The following is a 23,515-nucleotide window of genomic DNA, read 5'->3' as shown; positions in this document are numbered from 1 at the left end:
CGATTTTATTTTTTATTTTTTTCCGAAACACAGATTTTCCCCTCGCCTTCCAAAAATAACCACCGCCCCCCCGCACCCCCCTTTCCTCCCCCCAACCCCCCCGCACCCCCCCCCAACCTTCCTCCTCCTCCTCCTCCTCCTCCTCCCCCCCCCCCCCCGGGAAGGTCGCGGCGCATGAGGCCGGGCTGGGTGCGGCACCGCGCTCCCGCCGCCCCCCGCCCGGAGCCTCCCCGCGCCTCCACCCCGAGCCTCCCCGGAGGCAGCCGCCGGCCCGGCCCCGGAGGCGCTGAGGCCGGAGCATGGAGCCCGAGCGAGGGTGACCGCCCGCCGGGGACACTTTGCCGGTGGCCTCGAAGGGGCAGGAGAGGGGAGGCTCCGATTATCACCGTCATTTTTTTTTATTATTATAATTTTTTAATTATTTGCGCTGGCAATTTTTTTCCCCCTAATATATATATATATATTTTTTTTTTCTTCTCTCCTCCTCGGTGGAAAACACACGTTTTAGACCAAAAAAAAAAAAAATACCAAAAGAAAAAAAAAAAGCAAAAAAAAAAAAAAAGCCAACCAACCACCAACCAACCAAGCGCCAACCAGCCCAAACCACCCTCCTTTGCTTTGCTCTCCGCAGCAACTTGGAAGCCCGTTAATTGCACTTGGCGATGGTAGGTCCCACGGCACTTTCATTTTCTCTTTACTTTCCTCTTCCCCCCCCCCTCCCCGCGCGTGTGCGTGCACCCACGAGCAAAACTTGGCGGCCGTGGGGGCGGCCGTGGGGCGGGGGGGGGGGACGCGATGGGGCGGGGGGGGGGGGGAGAGGAGGGAGGTGGGGGGGGGGCGAGGGGAAGGTGCCGCCGCCTCTCCGCCCCCTGCCCACCCCTTCCCCGAGGGGTCCGGCCGGGGGGAGCCGCCCGGCGGGGAGGTCGCGGCGCGGGGGGGGGCGGAGGGGGGCGGAGGGGGGGCAGGGAGGCCGGGAGGGGAGGCTGGGAGGGAGCCGAAAATGGCCGCGGAGAAAGGGGCGGAGAGGCCGCGGCGCCGTGAACTTGGCCGTGACGCCCCCAGCGGGGTCGCGCTCGAGTCGGGGCGGGGGGTGGGGGGGGGGCGTGGTGGTGGCTGTGTGTGTGTGTGTGTGTGTGTGTGTGTGTGTGTGTCCCCAGCGTTGTCCCGCTTCGCCGCCCGGTGGGACAGAGATGGGGGGGGTTGGGGGGGGGAGGCTGAGGCTGGGCTGTAGAGCCGGGGGGGGGCGGTGGGGATGGGGGGGGGGAGTGGGGAAAAGTGGGAGAGGGTGAGGGGAATGGGGGGGGGATGAAAAGGGAAAATAAGGGGGGTGGAGGGGGGAAAGTGAGGAGGGGAGTTACGGGGGAAGTCAGCGAAATTGAGGGGGATTTAGGGAAAACGAGGGGGAAGAACTGAGGGGAATTAAGGGGGAGAATAGGGAGGAGAATTAAGGGGGAAAGTGAGGTGAATTAAGGGAAAAAAAATGAGGCGAATTAAGGGGAAAAAATGAGGCGAATTAAGGGGAAAGGGTAAGGCAAAATATGGGAAAACAGAAGAGAAAAATAAAAACGAAGGGGGGAAATAAAAAACGAAGGGGGGGATAAAAAATGAAGGGGAAAAATAAAAAACGAAGGGGAAAAACAAAATAACGAAGGGGAAGAATAAAATAACGAAGGGGAAAAACAGAACTAAGGACAAAACGGGGGCAAAAAGGCTCCGGGCGGACGCGCGGCGGGGAGAAGCCCGGCGGCAGCGCGCCCAGGGCGTGCTCCGGGGGAAAGCAAAAGTTGCGAGCGGCCCCGAGCGGCGCGGGGGCGCGCTCCGGCGGCGGCGGAGGCCGGAGCCCGCCCTGGCTCCGCGGCCCCCCCCCGGCAGCGGCCGGGCTGTGGCGGCGAAGCCCCCGAAGCGGCCGAGTCGGAAAAGCGGCGCGGTCGGAGCGCGGGGCCGAGGCCGCGGGCAGCCCCCGGAGGCCGGGAGCCGGGGATTCCCTTTGTGTGTCGCCGTGCGCGGCCCGCTGCCGCTCTCGCTCTCTAATTAGCCCTGATTAAAGCCTCCCCCGGCCCCCGCCGCCGGCTCTGCGGCGACAACTTCGCGGCTCCGACTTCGCCGGGCTCCGCCGGGGCCTTTGTGCTGGGGGGGGGGAGCGTGGAGCCCGAGGGGAGACCCCCGGGGGGGGGGGGGGGCACGGGGGGAGCGCAGCGCAGTGGGGTGCGGGTGTCCCCCCCCCCCCCCAAAGCCCCTGCCCACAGGTTGCCCGTGAATGTGCAGGGTTTTTGTGGGTTTTTTTTTTAGGGGTGTTTCGTTCCCCTCGCCGTCTTCTGGCTCCGTCAAAAAAAAAAAAAAAAAAAAATTGAAATATAATAATTGCAATAAAAACTCCAGGAAAGGGAAAGCGACCCAAATCTCCGAGCTCCGCCGGGGCGCGGGGGGGGGGCTCGCAGCCCCACGGAGGTTGGGGGGGGGGGGCGGGGGGGCGCTCCCCGGCTCGCCCCGCGCCCCGCGGCGCCTCGGCCCTGCGAGCCAAAGGGGGTTCCTACATCTTTAAATGGGATGTAATATTTTGGGATGGGCTTTTTTCATAACGTCACTTCATTCCTCGCTCCTTTTTTTTTTTTTTTTCCTTCTTCTTTTTTTTTTTTTTTTTTTTTTTTTCATTTTCTCATTCTTTCTTTCCTCCCTCGCTCCGGTGCCCGTGTCTCGGATGGAGCCGCTTCCCCTCTAACTTCCCCGCTCGCCGCTGCCCGCCTGCAGGCTGGGCGCGGATCGCCCCCCCCCCACCCCCACCCCGCGCCCCCCCCGGGCGAAGATGAGCCTTTTGCTGCTTTAAAACGCTAAAAAAAAAAAAAAAAAAAAAAAAAAAAGCTAAATCGACCCCCCCCCCCAAAAAAAAAAAAAGCGCTTTATTTTCGAGGGGGAAAACATTTTTGCTTTTTATTTGATCTTTTTATTTGTTTTTTGTTTTTTGTTTTTTTTGGAAGTTGGACCCTTTTTATTTCCTCCTCGGCCCCCCCTCCCGCGGGGCCGCCCCCCCCTGCCCGGCCGCCCCCCCCCGGGCCCCGCAGAGCCGCGCCGGAGGAGAGAGAGAGAAAAAACGCCCGGACTGCTCCAGCCTCCGAAATGACTCAGTAACTTTTACGCCTCGAGTCTCAGCCCTGCAATTAGCCACTTTCCCAGCACGGCTCGGGATGTATTCGTCTCCTCTCTGCCTGACCCAGGTAACCGGCCCCGCGCCCCCCCAGCACCCCCCCCAACCCCATAGCGCGAAAGGCTTTTTCCAGGTGCCACGCAAAAAGAAAATAAAATTAGCACCCCCCCCCCCCATAAAAATAATCCTAGCAGCCAAAGGGCGGGTTGGGGCTGCACGGGGTGCTCGGGGGAGCTGCGCTTCACTCTTGCTTCCCCCCCCCCGCCTTCCCGCCGCCTGTTTTTGGGGTTTTTTTTGGGGTGTCTCCGGTGCTTTTGGGGTTTTTCTGCCTCTGCTTTCACTTAGGGCTCGAGGTGGGGGGGGGGGAAGGTCGCGCTGTGGTTTGTTGCGCTGCGCCCGGAGGTGGGTGGTGTGGGGAAGCCGCTGGGTTTCGGGTCTGGGGGGGACGCGGTGGGGTGCGGCAGGTCGGCGGCTCGGTCGGGGTGGCGGCGGGGGGGGGTCTGGGGCTGCGGGCTCGGTGTCGCCCGCGCCGCCTCTTTGGTAGCGTGAAACTTTTTCCTTCTCGCCTCCCCCCCCCCACCTCCCGAGCACGGCTGCACATGTTCGTGGGGTGCAAGGAAGGTGCCGGGGGGGGGCAACAAGGAAAGGCCGAGGTGGGGGGGGCACGGGGGTTTTCTCCAAAACCCTCCAAATTTGGGGCAACCCGCAAGCGGGCCGTGCCGCGCGCCCGCTCGCGGGCACGAGGGCGGCGGGGCCGCGCAGGGCGGGATATGGGGGCCCCCCCCACACCACCGCCACCGCCGCCCCCCCGCTCCCCATCCCAACCCGGGGCCACCCCCACGTGCTCGCGGGGCCCTCGAGGGGCAGCGCTGACCCCGCCGCACATGGGGACGGCGGGCGACGCCGACGTGGCCCGGTGGCGCACGGGGGGCGGCCGCCGCGGGGGCCTTGCGGCGAGCGAGGGGCTCCCCGAAATCGCGCGGGGCTGGGGCGTTCGCGGCCGCGCTTCTGCCTGTGCTCTGTCCCGTATCGATCGCTGATATTTATTTGATTATCGAGCAGGCAGCCGGCCCCCGCTGCGTAACCTCTTCCCTGCTGGCAGCCGCCCGCGCGCAGGGTCCGGCCTCGTGCCGCCCTCCCCGCCCCGCCGCCGCGCCCTCCGAGGGCTCTGGCCGTTTTTATTTATTTATTTATTATTTTTTGAGGGGAGGGGGGTGTTGCTGGTGCCAGCCCCCCCCCCCCTCACCACCTCCTACCCCCCCCCCATGCCCGCGCCATGGGCTCGCCACGCTGAGTGCAGCCCCTCCTTGCAGATCTCATCCCCGTGCTGGGCATGGGCAGGATCCGGCCCCACCTTGGGGCATTGGCAGCGGGGGGGGGGGGACAGGGGGGACAGGGGATGGGGCTTGTGGTGTGTATGTGTCCCCCCCCTGCTGAACCCTGCACCCTGCCCAAGGCTGGGCATCGCCGGCGCCGCACGTGCCGCGGGGGGAGTCGGGGCAGCCGGGGGCTGCCGCGGCCAGGGGCTGGCACGGGCACGGCGCGGGTGGGCAGAGCTGGTGCTGAGCGGGTGACCCCGGTGCTGGTGCTCCCAGCTGTGGGCTTGGCTTGGCAAGGGCAGCACCTCGACCCGTCGTCTTTCTTTTCAGTTTTCTTATTCTTTTTTTTTTTCCTTTTTTTTTCCCCCTTTCTTTCTTGTTCTTTCTCCTATTCTTTGTTATTGTTATTATTTTATTTTATATTTTCTTCTTTTCTCTTCTTTTTCTTTTCTTTTTTTTTCTTTCCTTTCTCTTTTCCCTCTCTTTTCTGTTATCTCCTTTCTCTTTTCCTTTCTCCTTTCTCTTTTTTTCCCCCTCCTCTCCCTCTTTTCTCCTCTCTCCTCTCTCTTTCCTTTCCTCACCCCTTTCTCTCTCATCTTTTCTCTCTTTCTCCTTCCCCCCCCGCCCGTCTCGGTGTTTCCCAGGGCTCCGGCCGCCCCCCTGCCGTTCCCACCCGCTCGGCAGAGCCCGTTTTTGCCAGCAAAGGGCGCGGGGCCGAGGTGGGAATGGCACGGTCGGGGCCCCCCGAGCCTCCCGCTCGCAGCACCGCGCCGTTCCCAGCGGATCGGGGAAGGGGGGGCCACGTTTCCAACCCCCCTGCCCCGCCGCCTTCGCCTCGGGGAGGCTGCAGCTCCCCTCTGCCCTAGCGTAGCCTCCGCTTGAATCCAGCCCAGATGGGATCAGACGTCGTCTGCACCTACCGGATCCGGCCCCCGCCGCCCCCCCGGCCCCGCCGTGCCAGAGCCAAGCCATTCCCATCCCACTCGCTCGGCGGGGAGGCTCTCCCGGGCTCGGGGAGCTGCGGATGGTGATGTGGATACATTGGAACGTGCGCGGGACCCGCCCTGCCTCTGGCTTCGCGCATCTCCCCTCCGACATCGCCGCAGCTCCCCGAATCCCTCGAGCCCCCCAGGCCCTTGGCGGCCGCTCGCAGCCCAGCTTGGGCAGCTCCAAGCCCGGCCACGGCCGGCCCGAGCCCCGGCTTCGCGGCCCGATGAGGCCAGAATGAGCCTTGGCAAGGGCAGCGGCTGCGACGTGCTCCTGGCTGGGGCCGCGGGCGAGCGTCCCGCGGCGAGGAGGGTGACACGGTGCCCGCTCAGCTGTCTGTCCCCGCTGCGGGACTTCCTCCCCATCCCCCAGCTCACCTCTGTCCCCTCTCAGGGACCGGGCAGGAAACCAAGACGGAGCTGCCCAGATTAGCAGGGAAGCGGCACCGGCATCACGGCCAAGGGCTCCGCGTGCGAGGGCCTCTCCCTGCCCCCGGGGAGGGGTCTGGCTTTTGGCACCCCAAAATAGCGCCGGCGCTGCGGGCCCGCCGCTGTCCCCATGCCCCCCGTGGGGCTCCCGGCCGAGCCGTTGGGGCGATCCCTGCGTGGGGAGGGATTTACCCAAGTGCTCAGGGAGATTTGCAGGTCTGTCGGCTGCTGCGATGCTCCCGCTCGTTTCCTCGCCTCGTGCTTTCCTCCAGCCCGTCTGCATCACCCTGCGGCTGCCCCCCGGGGCCTGAGCCTGACCCCCCCCAGCACCCCGAGCACAGGAGCAAGGTGGGGACATCAGCCCCGGGGCAGCGGTGGGAGCTGGGTGCCGCGGCGCAGTGCGGGGGCTTGTTCAGCCTCCCCCTGCCGCGCTCTGCCTGAGCCCCTCTCCCCTGCGCCGGGCCCCAGCGCCACGTTTTGCACAGATGCATCCTCACAGCCCCATTTTGGCATGGGGAGCGGGGACGAAGGCCGTGGGCCTGCACCCCCCCAGCAGCACAAACCCCGATGGGTGCCACCCTCGGGACCGGGGACGTGGGGGCCCCGTGGTGCCGCGCCGCGAGAGGCGTCGTGGCCACGTGGCCGTGGCTTTTCCTCGTGGTTTCACCCGCCGTCCCGTGTGGCCGCAGCACCGTCACCGCTCCCGGTCCCCATAGCACGGGGGGGGCCCTGCACGGTGCCCGGCCGCTGCCACCTGCTTGGGCACGTGGCCACCGCGGGGAGCCAGCCCCCCCGGGCACCTCGCACCGGGGCCTTCCCTAAAAGTCCCTCGGAAAACCTTCCAAGGGCAGGTGGTGGCCCCGTGCCTGGCCCTGCCTGGGCTTTTTGGGATTGCTCGGTGAGAGGGGAGCGCGGTGCAGCTGGTGCCGGGGGCTCGCCCCTCTGCCAGTAGCTCCGGCAAACTGGTTTCCAGCCGGGAGCTCAGATCGGCTGCCAAAGCATAGGAGCAGCTCGCCGGGAACGGCGCTGGGAGAGAGGGAAGGTTGCAACACACTTTCAATTCTCCCATCTGCTGAGCATTGTTTGGGAAAAACAATGAGGCCGTTCTTTAAATGCAACCTTCGGGAGAGCCTGGCTTTCCCCGCGAGGCGCCCGCCGTGCCGTGCCCGCCCCAGCCGTGCCCGGGACCTCGCCGCTTCTGCCCTCTCCAATTTTAAATCCCCGGACGGTAAAAATAGATTCCTTTTTAAGAGCAATTTATGAACCCAGCCGCGAGCAGGACAGGAGGACGTAGGGCGCTGGTGCGGGCAGGATGAGGCCCTTGCTGCTGCGCCAGCCTCCGCGACATCACCTTGAACTTGGCCGGGGCTGTGCACAATAAATTAGCCGTCCTCCTCCTGCGCACCGAGGCGCCCGGCGATAATTCACCCTTCCGGCAGCTCCGCTCGCCCCTTCTCCCCCGCCGCTTCCTCGAGGAGCCCAAAGCGTGCCCAGCGCCGCAGCCGCATGCACGCTTGTGCAGGGAGCCTGGAGAAACAAAGCCTGACCCGTGCATCTTCGAGCGAGCGGGGAATTGCTCCGTTTGTTGCCTTCTTTCTCCCCGAGGCCGGGCTGGCTGGGGAAGGATGCTGGGAGCTGTAGTCTGAGCCCTCCAGCCTTGACCCGGCGGCTTTTTCTAGCTTGTGGGAGTCGTTGCAGCGTGGCCAGGGCGCGGGCAGAGCCGAGCTGGCCGCGTGCCCTCGGTTCCCCTTGGCACGGCGCGGGGAAGGGCGTGCGCTGCGGCCCCTCGCTCCCCGGGGAGCGGCCGTGCCGGCCGGGCAGCCCCGGCGCGGATGCCACGGTGGCGGCGAGGGATTCGCGGTGTGCGAGGGTTTTGTTTTCCTGGCCTGAGCTGGGTGCAGCGGGGGGGGGGTCGGGGCTCCGAGCTCTGCATTCAGGCCCTGTTGTAGGGCCCTGGGTGCAGCTGATAGCTGCGCAGAGCGTGGTGCAGGCACTTGTGCGTGGGGCTCGGACCCCAGCACTCGGGCTGGGGCTCTGCCAGCAAGGGGAAGCCGGGAGGTCCCTGGGTGCCTGGCACCCTCCTCTCCACGTTAGACACTCATCATGCGCCGGCCACGGTGATATTTGGCATCCGCTCACGACTCGCCTGGGTTTTGCACGCAAGCAGATAAAGGGGCACAGTGTCCCCAGCCTGTGAGGTGATGGAGAGGGGTCCCTGCAGACAGGGCTGGCTGGGGGCGGCCGTGGGCACAGGGACAGCTTGCCCTGCCTGCTCGTCTGCCTTCCCTGCCCTACACCGCCCGTGCCAGCCTTCCCCGCGCCTGGCCCCTGAGGCTTGGTGCCCGTGCCACCGCGCGGCTCCCAGGGAAGAGCAGAGCTGCGGGGACGGGGACTGGGACAAACAGAGCCGCGGGGACGGGGATGGCGGCTGCAACAGGGTCCCTTGTTGGCGGGGGAGAAGGAGGGCTGGGGGGGAGGCAAAACAGCTCCGTGCAAGGCTGGCTCGCTGCCTGCCGCCCCCGTCCGTGCTGCGGCTCTTCCTGCACGGGGATGGACGTGACGGCGCGCCTGAGTGGTGCTGAGCACCGCCGAGGGGGCTGAGCACTCGGGGGGGCAAGGGGTATCTGTGTCCCCCATCCCTGTGCCCAGGCTGTTGGGGGGGGGTAAGGGCAGTTCCCCGGGTATGTGAGCAGCACGAGGGTGCAATTTGCACCTTGGGGACCCGCGGGGCGGGGATTTCTCCCGCGGCACCCCGGGGTGCGCCAGGCAGGTCGGGGCAGGGCGGAGGAGCCCGCGCTCTGCCCAAAGGCGTCGGGGAGCAGCTGGGGCCTCGACGGCTGCTCGGCTTTGTTGGGTAGGGCCAGCGCCGCGTGGCATCGCCGGTGACGTCCCCACAATGTGGCCGGGGGGGTCCGGCACCGAGCCAGTGCTGAGGGGTGCACAGCATCACGGCGGGGTGGTGCCCAGCGCCAAACCTTTGTGGGGTTCGGGTACCAGAGCATTTTGGAGGGTTTGGATGCCCCAAATTAGCACCAGCAAGAGCCTGAGCTCCCTCGGGGAGGGAAGGCGGAGGGATGGGGATGCAGAGGGTGCCCACGGGCATCCCGCTGCCGGGTCCCAGCTTGCAGCGGGCGCGCGGCCGGGCTCGCCATCCGTCACGTCGGCCCCGGGCAGGCATCCCCCGCGGTCGCGCCGCGCCGTGCCAGCTTGGCCAGCGCCCAGCGCCCTGCGCCGCCGCCAAGCCCCGGCGCTTCCCAAGTCCTGGAGAGGAGCTGGGAAAGGATCCCGCTGCCCAGGTGCAGGGACCACGGGCCAGGCCGTGCCAAGGATTGATTTCTCGGTTAACTCGCCGCTGCTTTAAAAGCGCATTAATCCTGCCGTCACCTGCCAGCAGCCATCCATAATCAGCATTTTGGGCAAAATCCCCAGCTTCAGGCTGCTTTACGCTGGGCATTCCCTTCCCAGCCACCTTGTCCTGGCCAAGATGCCAGGAGGGGCCGGGCAGCGCCGCCTGGCACGGGAGCGCCAGGATCCGGCCCTCCTGCTGACCCCTCTTCCCCAGCTGCCTTTCAGGCCCCGGGAGTTTGTTCGAGTTCATGGACTTTTTTTTTTTTTACAAAAAGGGTTTTTATTGTGTTTCTTAAGACATTTTTGTTCTCCTTGCAAAGGGCCCCTGCATTCCCTTCGCGGAGAAAACGGTATTTGACCGGCCGTTGTCCAAAAAAAACCCCCAACATGTTTCTGATCACTAAAACCCAAGAAATATTTTTACTTTCAAAGGGAAAAAAGAGAGAGAGAGAGGGGGAGAGAGAGAAATGTTGATTTTCCACCCAGACGTTTCCCCTTTCCCCGAAACGAGAGGCGCCGCTCCCCGCTCGCTCCCTCGGCGATGCCCCCGCGCCGGCGGCTCCCACCTTGCGGCAGCGCGGCGGCTGCAGGGGAGGATGGAGAGCGCTGGTGCTGTGCCAGCTCCCCCGGGAGCCACCCGGCACAGCCGGGCGCTGCGTCCCACGGCTGCACGGCTCAGAGCCGGGATCTGCCGTTTCCTTCTCCCCCCCCCCCCAATCCTGCAGTCCCCCGGCTGCTGCCCTGCGACTCGGGAAAGTGAGACAGCGAGAACCGTAACGTGAGCCGCGCCGCGCTGCGAAATCTCCTTTAGTAACCTGTGCGCCAGGACAGGCGAGCGGCGCGGGGTGAATACAAATGAAGCCGCGCCGAGGAGAAAAGTGCAGAGTAAAGGGTTTTGGATGGAAATGGCATCGCATGAGAAAGAGAAGCCGGGCGCGCGCGGATGCCGGAGCGTGTGCGTGCCCGCCGGCACGCGAGGGTGCGCGCATGGGTGCGCACGTGTGGCACGGGGGGTGCAGCGGGGTGACCGTCACCCTGCAGCGGGGTCGGCGTGGCCGAAGGGAACCGCTCCTCTTCCTCCCCGAAACACACGCTGCGGATCAAAGGCTCTGGAGGGAGGGGAGACGGGGCCTGTGCGAGCAGAGCCCCTGGCTGCATGCCACCCCACCTTCCCGCTCCTCTCCCTGGAGAGTTTGTTAAACAAATTTCTCTAATTGCACAAGCCGAGGAGTTTGTCGTCGGAAAAAAAAAAAAAAAAGAGAGAAAAGCTGGGGAAATTCCCCTCCGCTCGGCCACCCCTTCCCCGGCCCTGCGGCTGCAGACGCTTCGCAGGCATGCAGCACGTTTCTGCTCCGCGGGGAGGCTCCGACCCCGCTGCCGGGGTGTCCTCAGGTCACCCGGGGCTGCGCGGGGACGGCCCCCGCTCGTCGGCTGCAGCACGGGCTGGGAGCCTGGGCCCTCGGCACCCAGCGCCCCGCTGCCCCCGGCTCCGGCCGTCGCTTCGCGGAGCCCCCCCGGTGCAAAGGGGGCTTTGCGAGCTGCCCATGTGCGGCCTTTGAAATCGAAACCCGGCGGTGGAGCGAGCGTGTCAAGGGATAAAAGCTTTGGCTCTGCGACGGCTTTAATCTCTTTACCAGGTCTGGGCTCTGCCGGCGGCCGGACCAATAAGGGAAGGTGCGGGGCCGGGCGCTGCCGGGCTCCCGGTTAGGTCATTGCTATAGATAGCCCGCAGCACCCTACATGTGCAGGATCCGAGCGTCGCTTCGGCCAGCTCTGCCAGCGGCCCCGCGGGGCTCCCCGAAACGAGCAGAGCCACGGGGAACGCGCCAGGCACCGCGCTGGTGCTGCCGGGGATCCTGCGCCCATGGGCGTGCGCAGCCCCGCTGCAGGGTCCTGCACCCCTGGGTGCCCGGGGCCGCTTTTCCTTCTGTTTCCCACCAGGTTTCCTTTTGCAGATGCTCTCAAGCAGAAGCCATGCTGGGGGCTGCGGCAGACATCCCTGCAGCAGGGTGCTGGGGGGCACCCGTGGGTGCTGTGCAAAACCCCGCTGCCCCGCGCGCCGGGAATGGGTGCATCCAGGCTTGGTTGTAGGACAGGGCCACGCGTCCCCCTCCACCCAGCTCCTCTGGGAGCACGAAGCTGGGGCTTCGCCCCCCGCAACCCCACAGCCCCGTGCGTGGCCCCGCTCCCCACAGCGGGTGCTGGCACCGACGGCCCCGGGTGCCCCGCGGGTGCCTGGAGCCGCGCGGGGCGGCGCGCCGGAGTGCCGGGGTGGCTGGGGAAGGCGTTGTCGATGCGGGCACTAAAAATAGAGTCATACTGGGATCTTAATGGGACTTTGTGGGAAACCTGGAAACATTTTCTCATCCCTGTAAATGAGTCCAGATGCATTAGCGATGACTGCATCGCATCCTGAGGTACCGCCGGAGGAAACCGGGACGCGCTCACGAGCCTCCTCGCCTTGCGGTGGTGAATTGGGCAGGCAGGGAACTCGCCGGCGGCACCGCCGTGGCCTCGCCGTGTCCTGCTCAGGGTCGGTGCAGGGGCTGGGTGCTGCGGGAAACCCAGCACCAGCAGGATGGGTGCGCTGCCTTCCCCGGGGCTTCTGCACCACACGGTGGTGAGTGCCCAGCACGTGGGCGCACACGTGCGGCGGGGAGCGTGCAAGCTTGCACGCCTGCCTGTGCTGGTAGCGGGTGTGCGACGACGTGCCCCCTTACCTTGGGGTTCCCAAAGCCCCCGCATGGGGTGGGCAAGGTGACACGTGGGGATGCCAGCCCGTGCCACCCCCGTCCCAGGGCCTGCGGTGCTTGGAGGCACCGCATAGCTGCGGCTGGCAGCACCGCTCCCTGCTGACGCCCAACATGCCCCGCGCAGCAGGATCCGGCCCACGTGGGGTTTCCGTCCATTCCCCTTGGGCACTGGAGCTGGTGGCGGGGACGTTGGCTCCCGAAGTGCCGGGCCCCGCTCGGGGACCTTGGACTCCTGCGAGCGATGGCTCCCGGCGGCCTTGCTGGGCTCGGGGCCAGGCTGGGCAGGTGGCCCAGGGCCGGTGGCTCGTGGGCTCCACGTCACGAGGCAGGCTGGCACTGCCGGCTCGGCGGTGTGGCAGTGTCACTTAGCGGTGACAGCGGTGTCCCGGGAGGCCAGGACCCGTCGGTGCCAGGGATGTGCCTGCCTGTGCTTGCCGTGCCTCTCGGCGTGCAGGAGCTGACCGCGCTCGGGCCACGCCGCCCCTCTGGGGATCCTCTCAGGGTCCGTGGGAGAGCCGTGCCCCAACCTCGGTGCCTCAGTTTCCCCACCTCTACAGGCAGCGTCCGCCTTTCGAGGCAGACTCTTGTGCCCCAAACACCGTGGCAGCCCTGTCCCCAGGCTGCTGGCCAGTGTCCCCAGCCCCCGGGATGACACGCAGGAGCTGAAGCTGAGTGCGGCCAGATGGGACGCAGGCGATGGGGAGGGCACAGGGGGGGGCCGTGAACTCTTCACCGCGGCCAAATCCTCCTGCGAGGTCGCCGGCTGCGCCGCGAAAGGCCGGGGTTATTTTTAAACGGTGACTTGCTGCCAGCCCGCGGGGCTGGATTTGCAGGAGGGTGGGACGACACAAAGCCACCAGCCCAGCCGTGGGCACCCTGGGGAGGGGGCCGGTGCTGGCCTGGGTCGGTTGTAGCCGAGGGGGGGGGGCAGTTTGGGGGTGCCGTGCGCCTGTCGGTGCGGCTCCTGCACCCCCGTTGCATGGGTCGTGCTGCCCAACTCAGGGCTCCCGGACCCTCGGGTGATCCCCCCCGCACTGCAGGCACCCCCCAGGTGGGAGTTGCCCCCCCCCCCAACCTCCTTTGCACCCGCCCACCTTTAATGGTGCCGGAGGGCAGAGGAATTAATCCCCCTTGGAAAGGCCAGGACGGAGCAAGCAGGGCTAAAAATACGTCGGGAGGGAAATAAAACCTCCTGCGTCAGGGGCTAAAGCCGGGCTCAGAGCCCTGGGCTCGACCTGTGCTGCCGGGGGGGGCACAGGGGATGCTGGGGGAGCTGGCACGGCTCCCTCGCCCCAACACGTGTTCCCCTGCACAGCGCTGCCAGCCCCAGGGCGTCTCCCCTGCTTCAGTTTCCCTCTGCGCAGGCGGCGGTGCCAGCTCGGGCTGCGAGCTGCCACCATCCCGGTGACACATCCCAGGTGCCACCGGGGGACACGGGGCCGGGGGGGGGGCTCCAGCGCTGCCCCAGCTGACGCAGGGCCGGGCGGAGGAGCTGGCAGGGCCAGGGCTTGCTGGCAACCCTTTTTTTTTCCAGTTCCATAAAACATTTCCCTTCCTCGCAGCCCCAGGGGGGGTCGGCCGGGAAGCCACGTGGCTCCAGCGCTGCCGGCCACGGGGCACCTCTTGGGGCTGGGGGACATCTTCTTGGCCGTTTCCCCCTACCCGGTGCTGCTTCCCAGGCCCCTGTGGGCACCGTGCCTCAGTTTCCCCAATCCCATCCTTGGGGGCAGGCTGGGTCGCCCCGGGGAGGCGGCTGAGCCGTCGGCTCCTGCACCCCGAGGGGAACGGGGGCACCTGGGGGAACGGCGGCGCTGGGCGAGCTGAGCACGTCGGCACGTCTGCAGGGAGGCAGCGAGCGGCCTCGGGAACCCCCCCACCGCGTCCCCCTCCCCAGCCCCCTCCTGGCTCCATCCCCGGGGCACCCTTGCCCCATCCCTGCACCCTGCGTCCCCACTTCCCCGCTCGGGTAGGACTGAGCGAGGCTGGGGTGGTGCCGGCGGCGAGGGCGCACGCGGGGAGACCAGAGGCAGGGTGACGGGCATGGGGCCAGGGGCGCACGCTGCACCCACGGGTGCCCCCCACCCCCAGGATGCAGGGCTGGTGGGGAGGGAGCTCAAAACCCCCACGAGCCCCTCCATCCTGGGGAGAGCCCCCCAAAGCCGCAGCCCACCTGGGCCTCCCTCGGCTTCCCCGCGGTGCTGCCTCCCCGGGGAGGGCTGCGCAAGCTGGCGCCGGCCCAGGCAGCGCTGGCACCTGAGCCCCGGGCTGCAAAGAGAGCTGCTTTTCTTCCTGCTGTTTTCCAAAGCAACTGGCAAGTTCGCTGCCTGCCGCGGCCTCCCGTGACCCGGGGAAGCCGCCTCGGCGAGCTCCCGGCTGCCGCTCGCAGCCCCGCGCCACCTGCGCCGGCATCGCCTCCCGCCCCGGCACGTAGGCGCGGGCGGGCACCGGCACCGCTCGGGGGCTGCCGCAGCCTGGGGGGGCCGGGAGGGGGGGTGGCAGGGCTGGGGTGTGCAGGGTTCAAAGGAGGCGGTGAGGTGTTTCGGGGTGGTGGCGGGGTGTTTTGGGGCGGTGGCGGTGGCGCGCACAGGGCTGGGGCGCGCGCTGGGCGCTGGGTGCGGTAGTTATCCAAGCTGCAGCATCCCGGGCTGATCCTGACCGGCGCTGAGCACCGAGGCGGTTACTGAAGGGGGAGAGCCTCTCTCTGCCCGTGTACCCGTCGTGGCTGAGCCTCTTTCTGTATCCATCCCACCCTCTGAAGGGGGTGGCCACATCCGGACCCCGCTTTGGGTACGGTCCAGCCCTTGAGCCCCGATGTTTTCGGCTGCGGGGAGAAAGGCAGCGGGGCTCTGGGATGGGGAGCTGCTGGGAGGTGGCACCGTGCCCTGCCCGGGGCCCTGGCGTGGGCTGCGAGGGGTTTTGCAAGCATGGGGCTGGGTCATCCCCACCCCGACTAAGGGGGAGCCGGGGACAGCGGGGCCGTCACAGCCTGTTCCGCCCCACGGCACCTCCACGGACGGTGCGCGCGGGGGCGGCGGCATGGCTCGTACCGTCCCTGGCAGCGCTGGCTGCCACCGTGCGCCGGTCCCCCACGTGGGGTGGCACCAAGGGGCTCGGAGGGGCACCCTGGGACCACACACGGAGGAGCTGGAGGGGGCTCGGACCGTGCCCTGCCGTCCCCAGGCTCTGTGTGTAGGACCTGCTGTGCACCCACTCATGTCCCCTGCTGTCCCGTGTGGGGTCCCTGCGGGGTGCAGCGGTGCAGGGACATCCCTCCTCCATCCTGGCTTGGTCTGCACTCCCCAGGAGGGTGCCCATCCCCGCAGCCCCCGCGGGTGAGACAGGGTTGATTTCGGGGTGCACCCCAAAGTGCCACCGTGGGGACCCCCCCATCTGGGCCATTTCGGGGTCCACACCACAGGGACAGGGATGGCCAAGGAGTGGGGACAGCGCGTCCAGTCCCTCCTCTCCCGCTGGCCCCGCTCGGTGAATGCTTCCAGCCTTTGTCCCTTCCCCTTGTTTGTTTTTTACGGCATTTTTGGGTGGCGTTCCCTCGTGTGGCAGCGGGACCGCATGCTCAGAGCCGTCTTGCCTGGCGTGCCTCAGTTTCCCTCCCGGCCACGCACCTGCGCCGGCAGCGCCGCGAGGCCTCGCCAGGACGTGCAGAGCCAGCCGGGAAGCTCGGCCACACCATGCCGGAGAGCAGCAAAAATTATGAATAAGCTCTTGTTAATAAATACTTTATGATGAATCCAAATAGATTTCCTCCTCTGGAGCAATTATTGTAAAATGGGCTCTAATATGTTGCAGGGACGGCCCCGAGAAAGGTTGGGTGCATTTCAGGGACTAAGTGCCTTCCTTCAATACCCTCTAATGAGCACTTTGAAATCATTTGCATCTGTCTCGGCAACAGGTCTCATTACCAGGTTAACTTATTACCGAGAGCCGTTTCTGCGAACAGTTAATAAGCGGCTACCGGAGGCTCTGCGCGTACGAGCGGGGGCTGCGGGAGCGCACACCGCCCGCGCCGACGGCGTCCGCGTGCCGGGGAGCGGGGAAACGAGGCCGACAGCGGGGAGCATCTCCTGGTCTCCGCCGGGGATTTGCATAGAAGTCAGGCTCAGGATTTTCGGGGCGAGGGGAGAGCGTGGTGCATCCCCCCGGCTCGTCCCGAGCGCGGCGGGTCCCCGCGGGGCAGGCGGGCACGGCGCGGAGCACCCAGCATGCCAGCCCCTGCCCGGGCTCGTCCGGCCCCGGGGATCGGGAGCTGGCAGGAGCGGAGACCGTCGGAGCCGGCAGCATTTTTGAGGTGTGTGGTTGGCTGGCGGAGAGGCTGAGCATCCTTTAATAAAATAAACGCTGTGTGGTCTCCGCAGGGCCGAGATGCCGCGAGGGCGCCCCGCACCTCTCCGCACCCGCGGCGCGATCGGCTTCCCGCTGCCCCCAGGGCTGGGGGTCACACTGGTGGGGAGCAAAACCCACGGCCGAGGTGACCGTCCGTCCCATCCCGTCCCATCCCGTCCCGTCCCATCCCGTCCCCCTCCTCCTCCCCCATGAAAACTGCTCGGGAATTTCCTGAGGAAACGTTTTTTCATTGGAAAATTCAGGCTGTTTCGCAGAGCCCGACCTGTTTGGACAAGGCGCTCATGCAAAGGAGCCTTGGAGGCTCGGCCAGCCCACGGTGCCCGATGCCGCGGTGCCCGATGCCAGGGTGCCTGATGCCGTGGTGCCCGTGCTGCAATGCTTGGCATGCAGCAGAGGAATTGCCCACCCTGGCTGCGTGCAGGAGGGGCTGCCCACCCCCGTGACATCCCCGGGTGGCACAGCGTGTCCCCCTCTGTCCCCGGGTGGAAGGCACCCGCCACGGCCGCGCGGCCGGGCTGCAGAGCCACGAGGACAGGCAGGAGCATGGGGAGAGGCAGCGCCCTGGCTGTGCCCCCCCCCAGGCTGCGGGAGCTGATCCCGGCACGGCGTGCCCAGCGCCTCGCAGAGCATCCGTTTGTCCTTCCCCTCCCTGCCCCACGGCAGGATGGACACCGGGACGGAGACGGGGTTAGCCCATGCCTCAGTTTCCCCTCCCAGCCCGACCTCCCCCAGCCCAGAAGGGCAGCACGGAGGGGGCCCGGTGCCAGCAGCACCCCGACATGGGCGGCTCCTCCCCGGGTCGCGGGGCTTTACAAGCCCGGGCTGGAAGGGGCCCAAGAACAGGCTCTGCTGCCAGATTCCCGGCCGGAAATGCCCCGAGAACAGCCTTGTCTGTGGTATTGCAGCATGTCTCTGCTTCCCAGCCCAGCAAATGAAAAACAACAGGAGGAAAAGTTAACCAGCCCTTTGCCGGCGCTGCGCCGTGCTGCGGGTGCCGGGGATGGGTGGGCTGGGGGGGGGACGGGTGCTTTTTTCAGGGGGTGCAGCGCCGTGCGCCTGGGGTGGGCGTTATGGGGCCGGCAGCGCTGGCTGGGGATGAGCAGGCAGAAGGCGCTTCCCTGCCACCGCGTCCCACGGCAAAGCTTGGGGTGGACCCGACCGGCATCACCCGGGGTGGGGGACACCCGTGCACGGTGCCTGCGGGCACAGGGACAGTCCCCAGCCCTGCTGGCGTCTCCCCTGGGCTGGGGGACGAGCGGGAGCAGCGGGGACCTAGGAGACCACGGCTGCAACCGCAGTGTCCTCGAGCCGTCCCCTGCCACCTCCGTGCCCGGCTTTGGGGATGCGGCTCCCTGCTGGGCAGGCAGCGAGCCCCCTCCGGCTGTCCCCGTGCCCCCGGCCGGCCTCGCCTGGCCCCGCTAAAGCGGCTTAGCGCGGTGCCGCATCTCCATGCGGGATAAGCCGGGCGGGAGGGAAAGTTGGCGAGGGGCTGATCGGCTTTGGGTTCGGCTCCCGGCTTGCCGTAATCCTGCTGCAGTGCCCGCGGGGGCGAGGGGGGGGCCCACCACAGCTCCGGGGGCCCCAAGGGCGGTGGGGTGCCCGCTCGTCCCGTGGCCTTGCGGCGAGCAGCACCCGAGGCGCTGCCTCCACGGTCCCTGCATGGCATCCCCGGGGTGTCACTGCCCACTGCGAGGGGACAACGGCGCGGTGCCCTCTGGCCGGCCCTGCCGCCGGCTGCCCGGGGAGGGTGGCGGGGCCGGGGTATGGCAGCAATTTGTAGGGCTCGCCTGAATAACCGGCCACCAAGGAAGATCAGCCGCCCACCGCCCCGGCCAAGTATTGTTTTTGGAACTCGCTGCTTCTTTTTTCGGCTCCTGTCTTACTTTTCTTTGACCTTCTTCCCTGATTTAAGACACATGCCCAGCCCTTGCCCAGCTGCACTGAATTAGTGGCTGCTGCTGGGGAGGGAACCAGACCCTGCAGCCGCACGGGGCTGCGGACGCCCCGGGAGCAGCCGGCAGGGACGGCTCCGCGGGCAGGATGAGTCCCCTGGGCAGGGATGGATCCCCTGGGCAGGATGGATCCCCAGGGTCGGGATGGGTCCCTGCAGGCAGGGTGGGTCCACGTGGCAAAGCTATCCCCCAGCAAGGACGGGTGCCTGTGGTCAGGATGGGTCCCCCAGCAGGGATGGGTCCTTCTGGGCTGTGAGGGGACGCCCGCCGGGGTCACAGCTCTGGCGACGCTGCTGGGGTCAGTGGGGGATGAAATGGGTCTGGAGTGGGGGCCTTCAGCTTCCAGAGGGTGCTGTGCTGGGAAATATTGGGGTCTGTGCTTGAGGGAACTTCTGGGGATTGGTGGAGCTGTGCTGGTCGTTACTGGGATCTGTGCAAGGGGACCTGGCTTGGGGGCCAGCAGGGTCTGGGATCCAGCGGGGGACATCAGGGGCTCTGCTGGGAGCTGTGAGCGGGGTCTGTGCCGGGGAGTGGGTCTGGACAGCAGCGGGGTCTGTGCGGGGCTGCTTTGGGGTTGTGCTGGGGCTGGGGCCAGGTGGGAGCCCCAGCAGGGACGGTTGGTGCCAGGAGGGGACAGCGGGGTCGCCTGGGGACAGGACCGCTTTGGCCGAGGCACGGCACCGCTGTCCGCAGCCTGCAGCGGGGCCTCCGTCCTTGCACCGATCCTGCCCAGGCTTGGGTCCCCCTCCCTGCAGCCAGCCCCCCCGGGCCGCGTTCCCAGCCCAGGCATGGGGCTGCAGCGTGGTGCTGGGCTCCGTCCCGCTGCACAGCACCGCCCGCAGTGAGGGGCCCCGTGGGCCAAACCCTGCCCTCGGGGACGCGCTTTGCTTCCGCCCTGGCTGTGCACCACGGGGCTGCTTCGCCCTCGCCCTGCCCTCGGCTGTGCCGCCACAATCCGGTTGGGGGGGGAGTGAGAAAACGAGGGGAAAAAAGGCTTTTGGAAGGGCCGGAGCTATGGTGGTGGGCAGGCGGAGGCCAATTTGCACCCTCCCTAAAGCCAACCCCACTTCTCGCAGCCCTCTCCATTCCCGCGCCCGCTTGCTCTGTGCCAGGTCCCCCCACGGCACCCTCAGGGCCGGATCCTGCCCAGGGCTGCTCTCCCAGCCGTGCTCACTCTGCACCCCGCTGGGGCACAGGGGCCGTTTTCCCAACGCAAACCCGCCTCAAGCCCAGCCGCCCCGAGGCGCCGGGGAGCCCGGCCGCGTTGATTTTCCAGCGCCGAGCCCCGCGCCCCGCCGGGAGGGCTCCCGACACCTCGCCGTGCCCCGTGCGTGTGTGTCCCCCCGTCCCCCCCCTTCCCCAGCCCCAGCCAGGAAGCACGGATTTTTTCCGAACTGGGAAAATCGGATGCGGGAAGGAGGGGCCAGGGAGATGGATGCACTTTCCTTGTTTTCTTTCGGGGACGGCCTCATCCAGCAGCCAAGTGGAAAAAGACAGTCAGAGCACGCATTGCTCACTGGGCCGGGCGCCAGCAGCCGGGCTGGCCAGAACTGGGGCAAACTGGGGGGAGTTTCCTCGGTCCGGAGGGAGCGGGGAGCACCGTGGCACCCGCAGCCCGTGGAGCACCCGCCTCGGGTGCCACCCCGGGGTGCTGGGGACCCGACCCGGGTGGCTCGGGCGGCCGCTGGGCACCCGGCGCGGCTGGGTGAGATGTCAGGCGGGATTTCTGCGCCTGTCGGGAACGGATCCCGGCGCGCGTGGGTGGGAAGGGGAGAGGGCTCGGATCCTGCCGACACAGCACGCCTGACGTCAGCGCCTGCCCCTCCGCGGCCCCGTCGGCTCCGTCGCGCCCCGGCCGTGTTTGGTGGCCTGGCGGGATTTATGGGTGCTGCCGGGGACGCGGGAGCGATGTCCCGTGTCCCCCTCCGCATCCCGGTTGTGCGGGGCTGGGGGGTCCCGTCCCCAGCGGGCGGGCGCCGCTTCCCTGCCTCCTGGCCTCTGGTCCAACGGGGACGTGGCCCGGCGGGGATGTCCCCAGCGGGTCCCCGCGGGTGGCCGGGGGTGGGTTTGGGGACACGGGAGGGGGGGACGCGGGCTCGGCCGGGGGTGACGGCCTGTCCCTGTGCTCCCGCAGGATGAGTTCCACCCCTTCATCGAGGCGCTGCTCCCCCACGTCCGGGCCTTCGCCTACACCTGGTTCAACCTGCAGGCCCGCAAGCGCAAGTACTTCAAGAAGCACGAGAAGAGGATGACGAAGGACGAGGAGAGGGCGGTGAAGGACGAGCTGCTGAGCGAGAAGCCCGAGGTCAAGCAGAAGTGGGCCTCGCGCCTCCTGGCCAAGCTGCGCAAGGACATCCGGCCCGAGTGCCGCGAGGACTTCGTGCTCTCCATCACGGGCAAGAAGCCCTCGTGCTGCGTCCTCTCCAACCCCGACCAGAAGGGCAAGATGCGCCGCATCGACTGCCTGCGGCAGGCGGACAAGGTGTGGCGGCTCGACCTCGTCATGGTCATCCTCTTCAAAGGGATCCCGCTGGAGAGCACGGACGGCGAGCGCCTGGTCAAGTCGGGCCAGTGCACCAACCCCATCCTCTGCGTCCAGCCCCACCACATCAGCGTCTCCGTCAAGGAGCTCGACCTCTACCTGGCCTACTTCGTCCGCGAGAGAGGTAGGCGCTGCCTGGGTAGCTCTCGGGGAGGGGGACGGAGCCGGGATCCGTCCTGCTGCAGCCGTGGCCCCGGGGGGCTTTGCTTCTCCTTCCCTCCTCGTGCTGCAGGTCGGGGACGCCACGCTGGGGACAAATCTCACCTCCCCAACCCCGCGGAGAGGAGCCCAGTGCTCAGCACACCGCAGTGAATCCCGTCCCACCTGGGTGCCCCCCGCCCCGCTGCTGCCCGCGCCTGCCCTCTCGCCCCACCTGGCACCGGTCCTGGCTCCCGGGGAGAGATCTACTGGGGGGGTGCGAGCGGTCCCCGAGGGTGCTGATGATGCTGGGGACCCAGGGCAGCAGGCGGGTGATGTGGGCCAGGAAAGGACAGCCTGTCCCCTGCGTGGCCCCGGGGATGCTGGCAGCAGTCCAGCAGCCGTTCGCCATGGCCACCTTCACGGTCAGGGTGGGGAAACTGAGGCACGGTGGGCGAGGCAGACACAGCGTGGCCAGGAGCAGGTCCCGAAGCCATCGTCCTCGCTGCCAGCTCCCGCCACCTCCCTGCATGCCAGGAAGACAAAGCTTGGAGCTCGGGGCAGCTCCTACTTTACCCGGGCAGCTTCGCTGGCGCCGGCCGGTGCCGTGCTGGCGCGCGCAGCTCTGCTGGCACCGGGCGCAGGGGGCACGCAGGTGGAGCCCCGCGGGGAAGGGACCTTTTGTGGCCTGTGTGCTCAACTTGGGCTGAGGAAAGCTCTCACGGCTGGGTCCCCCCGTGCCCCCCGATGTCCCCCTGCTCCCCGAGGTCCCCCTGCGCCCAACCACAGCCGATGCAGCGGGGGGAGCGCAGGGCGGCTGCTCCCCTCCCGGCGCTGCTGGCGCTGGCCGCGGCCCAAGGACGGATCATGGCACCGAGGGGGGCTCTCGGGGCTGTAATCCCAACAAAGGGGGTTGAAAAAATCGCATCAGGGGCCATAAATCGCAGCGGGCGCGGGTGGATGTGCCGGGTGTCACCCAGGTCTCCCGGAAGCCACCGTGGTCTGCCAGGCTCCCCGTGCCCCCCCCGCACGCCCTCAGGGCGGGTGGGCAGAGCGCTGGAGGGGTGCAGGTTTTGGGGTCACAAAACTCTCGTGGCTTTGGGGACGGGCAGGTGGCGATACCCGGCGGCACCATCCCATAGTGAGCCTGGGGATTGCTCCCCAGAACTAGCACCCTGCGTTGTCCCGCGCCTCGGTGGCCTCTCCGGGGAGCCCCCCACCCATGGGACGCCGCCAAGCACCCATCGGTGTCCGGTGGGTCGGGGAGAGCCGGGCACACCTTGCACCGTGCCCGCCGGGGCTGGATCCTGCCCCAGGGCTGGTGTGTGCACGTGTGTGCATGCACGTGTGCTTGCACGTGTGAGTGCACGTGTGCGTGCACGTTGTGCCAGCGCCTCCCGCCCGCGCGCTCGAGGGCAGGATGGGACCCAGCAGGCGCGGCCATTTCCCAGTGGGCGCACTGGGGACGACGGGCGCTGTGCCGGCTGCGGGGCCGTGGGTGCTGCGTGGGGTGGGGGGCAGGATGCGGCATCGGGTGCTGGGCAGTGTAGGGGAGCGTTGTGTGCTTGGCCCTGCTGGGCTGAACTGGGACGGGGCACTGGCCTTAACTGGGGTGCTGCTTGCCATGCTGGGGGCACCCTGCACCCTGTACTGGGCTGGACTGGGAGCCCCCCCCAGGCCGGACTGGGAGCCCTGCAGTGGCTGTGCTGCCGGCAGGGACGAGGACCCCGATGACGGCCGCGGTGCCAGCACCGGGGACCCTGCGGTGTGGGTGCCAGGGGGGTTCCCCAGTGGCCCCGCAGCCGCGGGTGTCCCCAGGGGAGGCGGCCGCCCCCCTGCCACCCCCCCGCCCGTGACCTTGACCCTGGTGTCTGGGTCCCCAGCAGCCGCAGTCACCTGATGTCTAATTGGGAACACGGCGGCTGTAAATACTCTCTGATAAGGCCTGGCAGCCGCTCACTTTCCCTGTTAAGGTCGCTCCGCGCCCCGGTTAAGGGGGACCGGGGGACAGCTGGCAGCGGGGGGAGCGGGGGGGACCCCGGGGTGCCGCTGGGTGCTGGGCGCTCGGCATCGCCCGGCCCCGTTGCGCACAGGCTGCTTCGTGCTGGGCTGCAGCAGGGAGGGGTTATCCGGCCGGTGGGGAAACTGAGGCAGGGAGGGACGTGGGGGGACCCCGCGCCGGGGGGACCCGCGCTGTCCTGGTGCGGGAACAGCGGGGGGGTGCTGGGGGTCCTCGTGGCCTCGTACGCTCGCTGGCTCCATCCTGCATGCTGCTGCGTGCTCGGTTCTGCACCCAGCAGCACCCGTCTGCACCCAGCAGCACCCAGCAGCACCCGTGTGCACACTCCTGCGTTTTCCCCGCTCACTCCCGCACGCTCACTGCCCCCTTCGCACGCTTCGCCCCCCCCTTTGCTCATCTCAGCCCTCAGCACCCCCAGCCCCAAACGAGGCCGGAGGCCAGCGGGAGGAGGAGGCTTTGGGGGGGGGGCCCTCACCCCCGGGGGGGCTCCAGCACCCGGCTCCGGCCGCCCGCAGCCCCCCGGC

General features: G+C 67.6%; 1 protein-coding gene across 8 annotated transcripts in view; it reads left to right on the top strand.

The window, feature by feature from the left end:
* Positions 1–8: 8 nt before the first annotated feature.
* The window catches only part of NFIC (nuclear factor I C), a 48,160-nt gene continuing 24,653 nt past the window's right edge, over positions 9–23,515 (top strand). For 3 of the 8 annotated variants that reach the window (XM_083810820.1, XM_083810817.1, XM_083810815.1), the window contains exons 1-3: positions 9–665; positions 2,976–3,212; positions 20,426–20,957. In XM_083810820.1, coding sequence (XP_083666946.1) covers positions 663–665; positions 2,976–3,212; positions 20,426–20,957 — 772 coding nt within the window. In that variant the 5' untranslated portion in view covers positions 9–662. Of the gene's footprint in view, positions 666–2,605; positions 3,213–20,425; positions 20,958–23,515 lie in introns of those variants that run through there. The other 5 variants (XM_083810822.1, XM_083810819.1, XM_083810818.1 and 2 more) reach the window with 3 other exon arrangements.

This window comes from Anser anser (assembly GCF_964211835.1).
Source record: "Anser anser genome assembly, chromosome: 25".
Lineage (NCBI taxonomy): Eukaryota > Metazoa > Chordata > Aves > Anseriformes > Anatidae > Anser > Anser anser.
The sequence above is the reverse complement of the archived record's forward strand: the minus strand, read 5'-3'. Positions and strand labels throughout refer to the sequence as shown.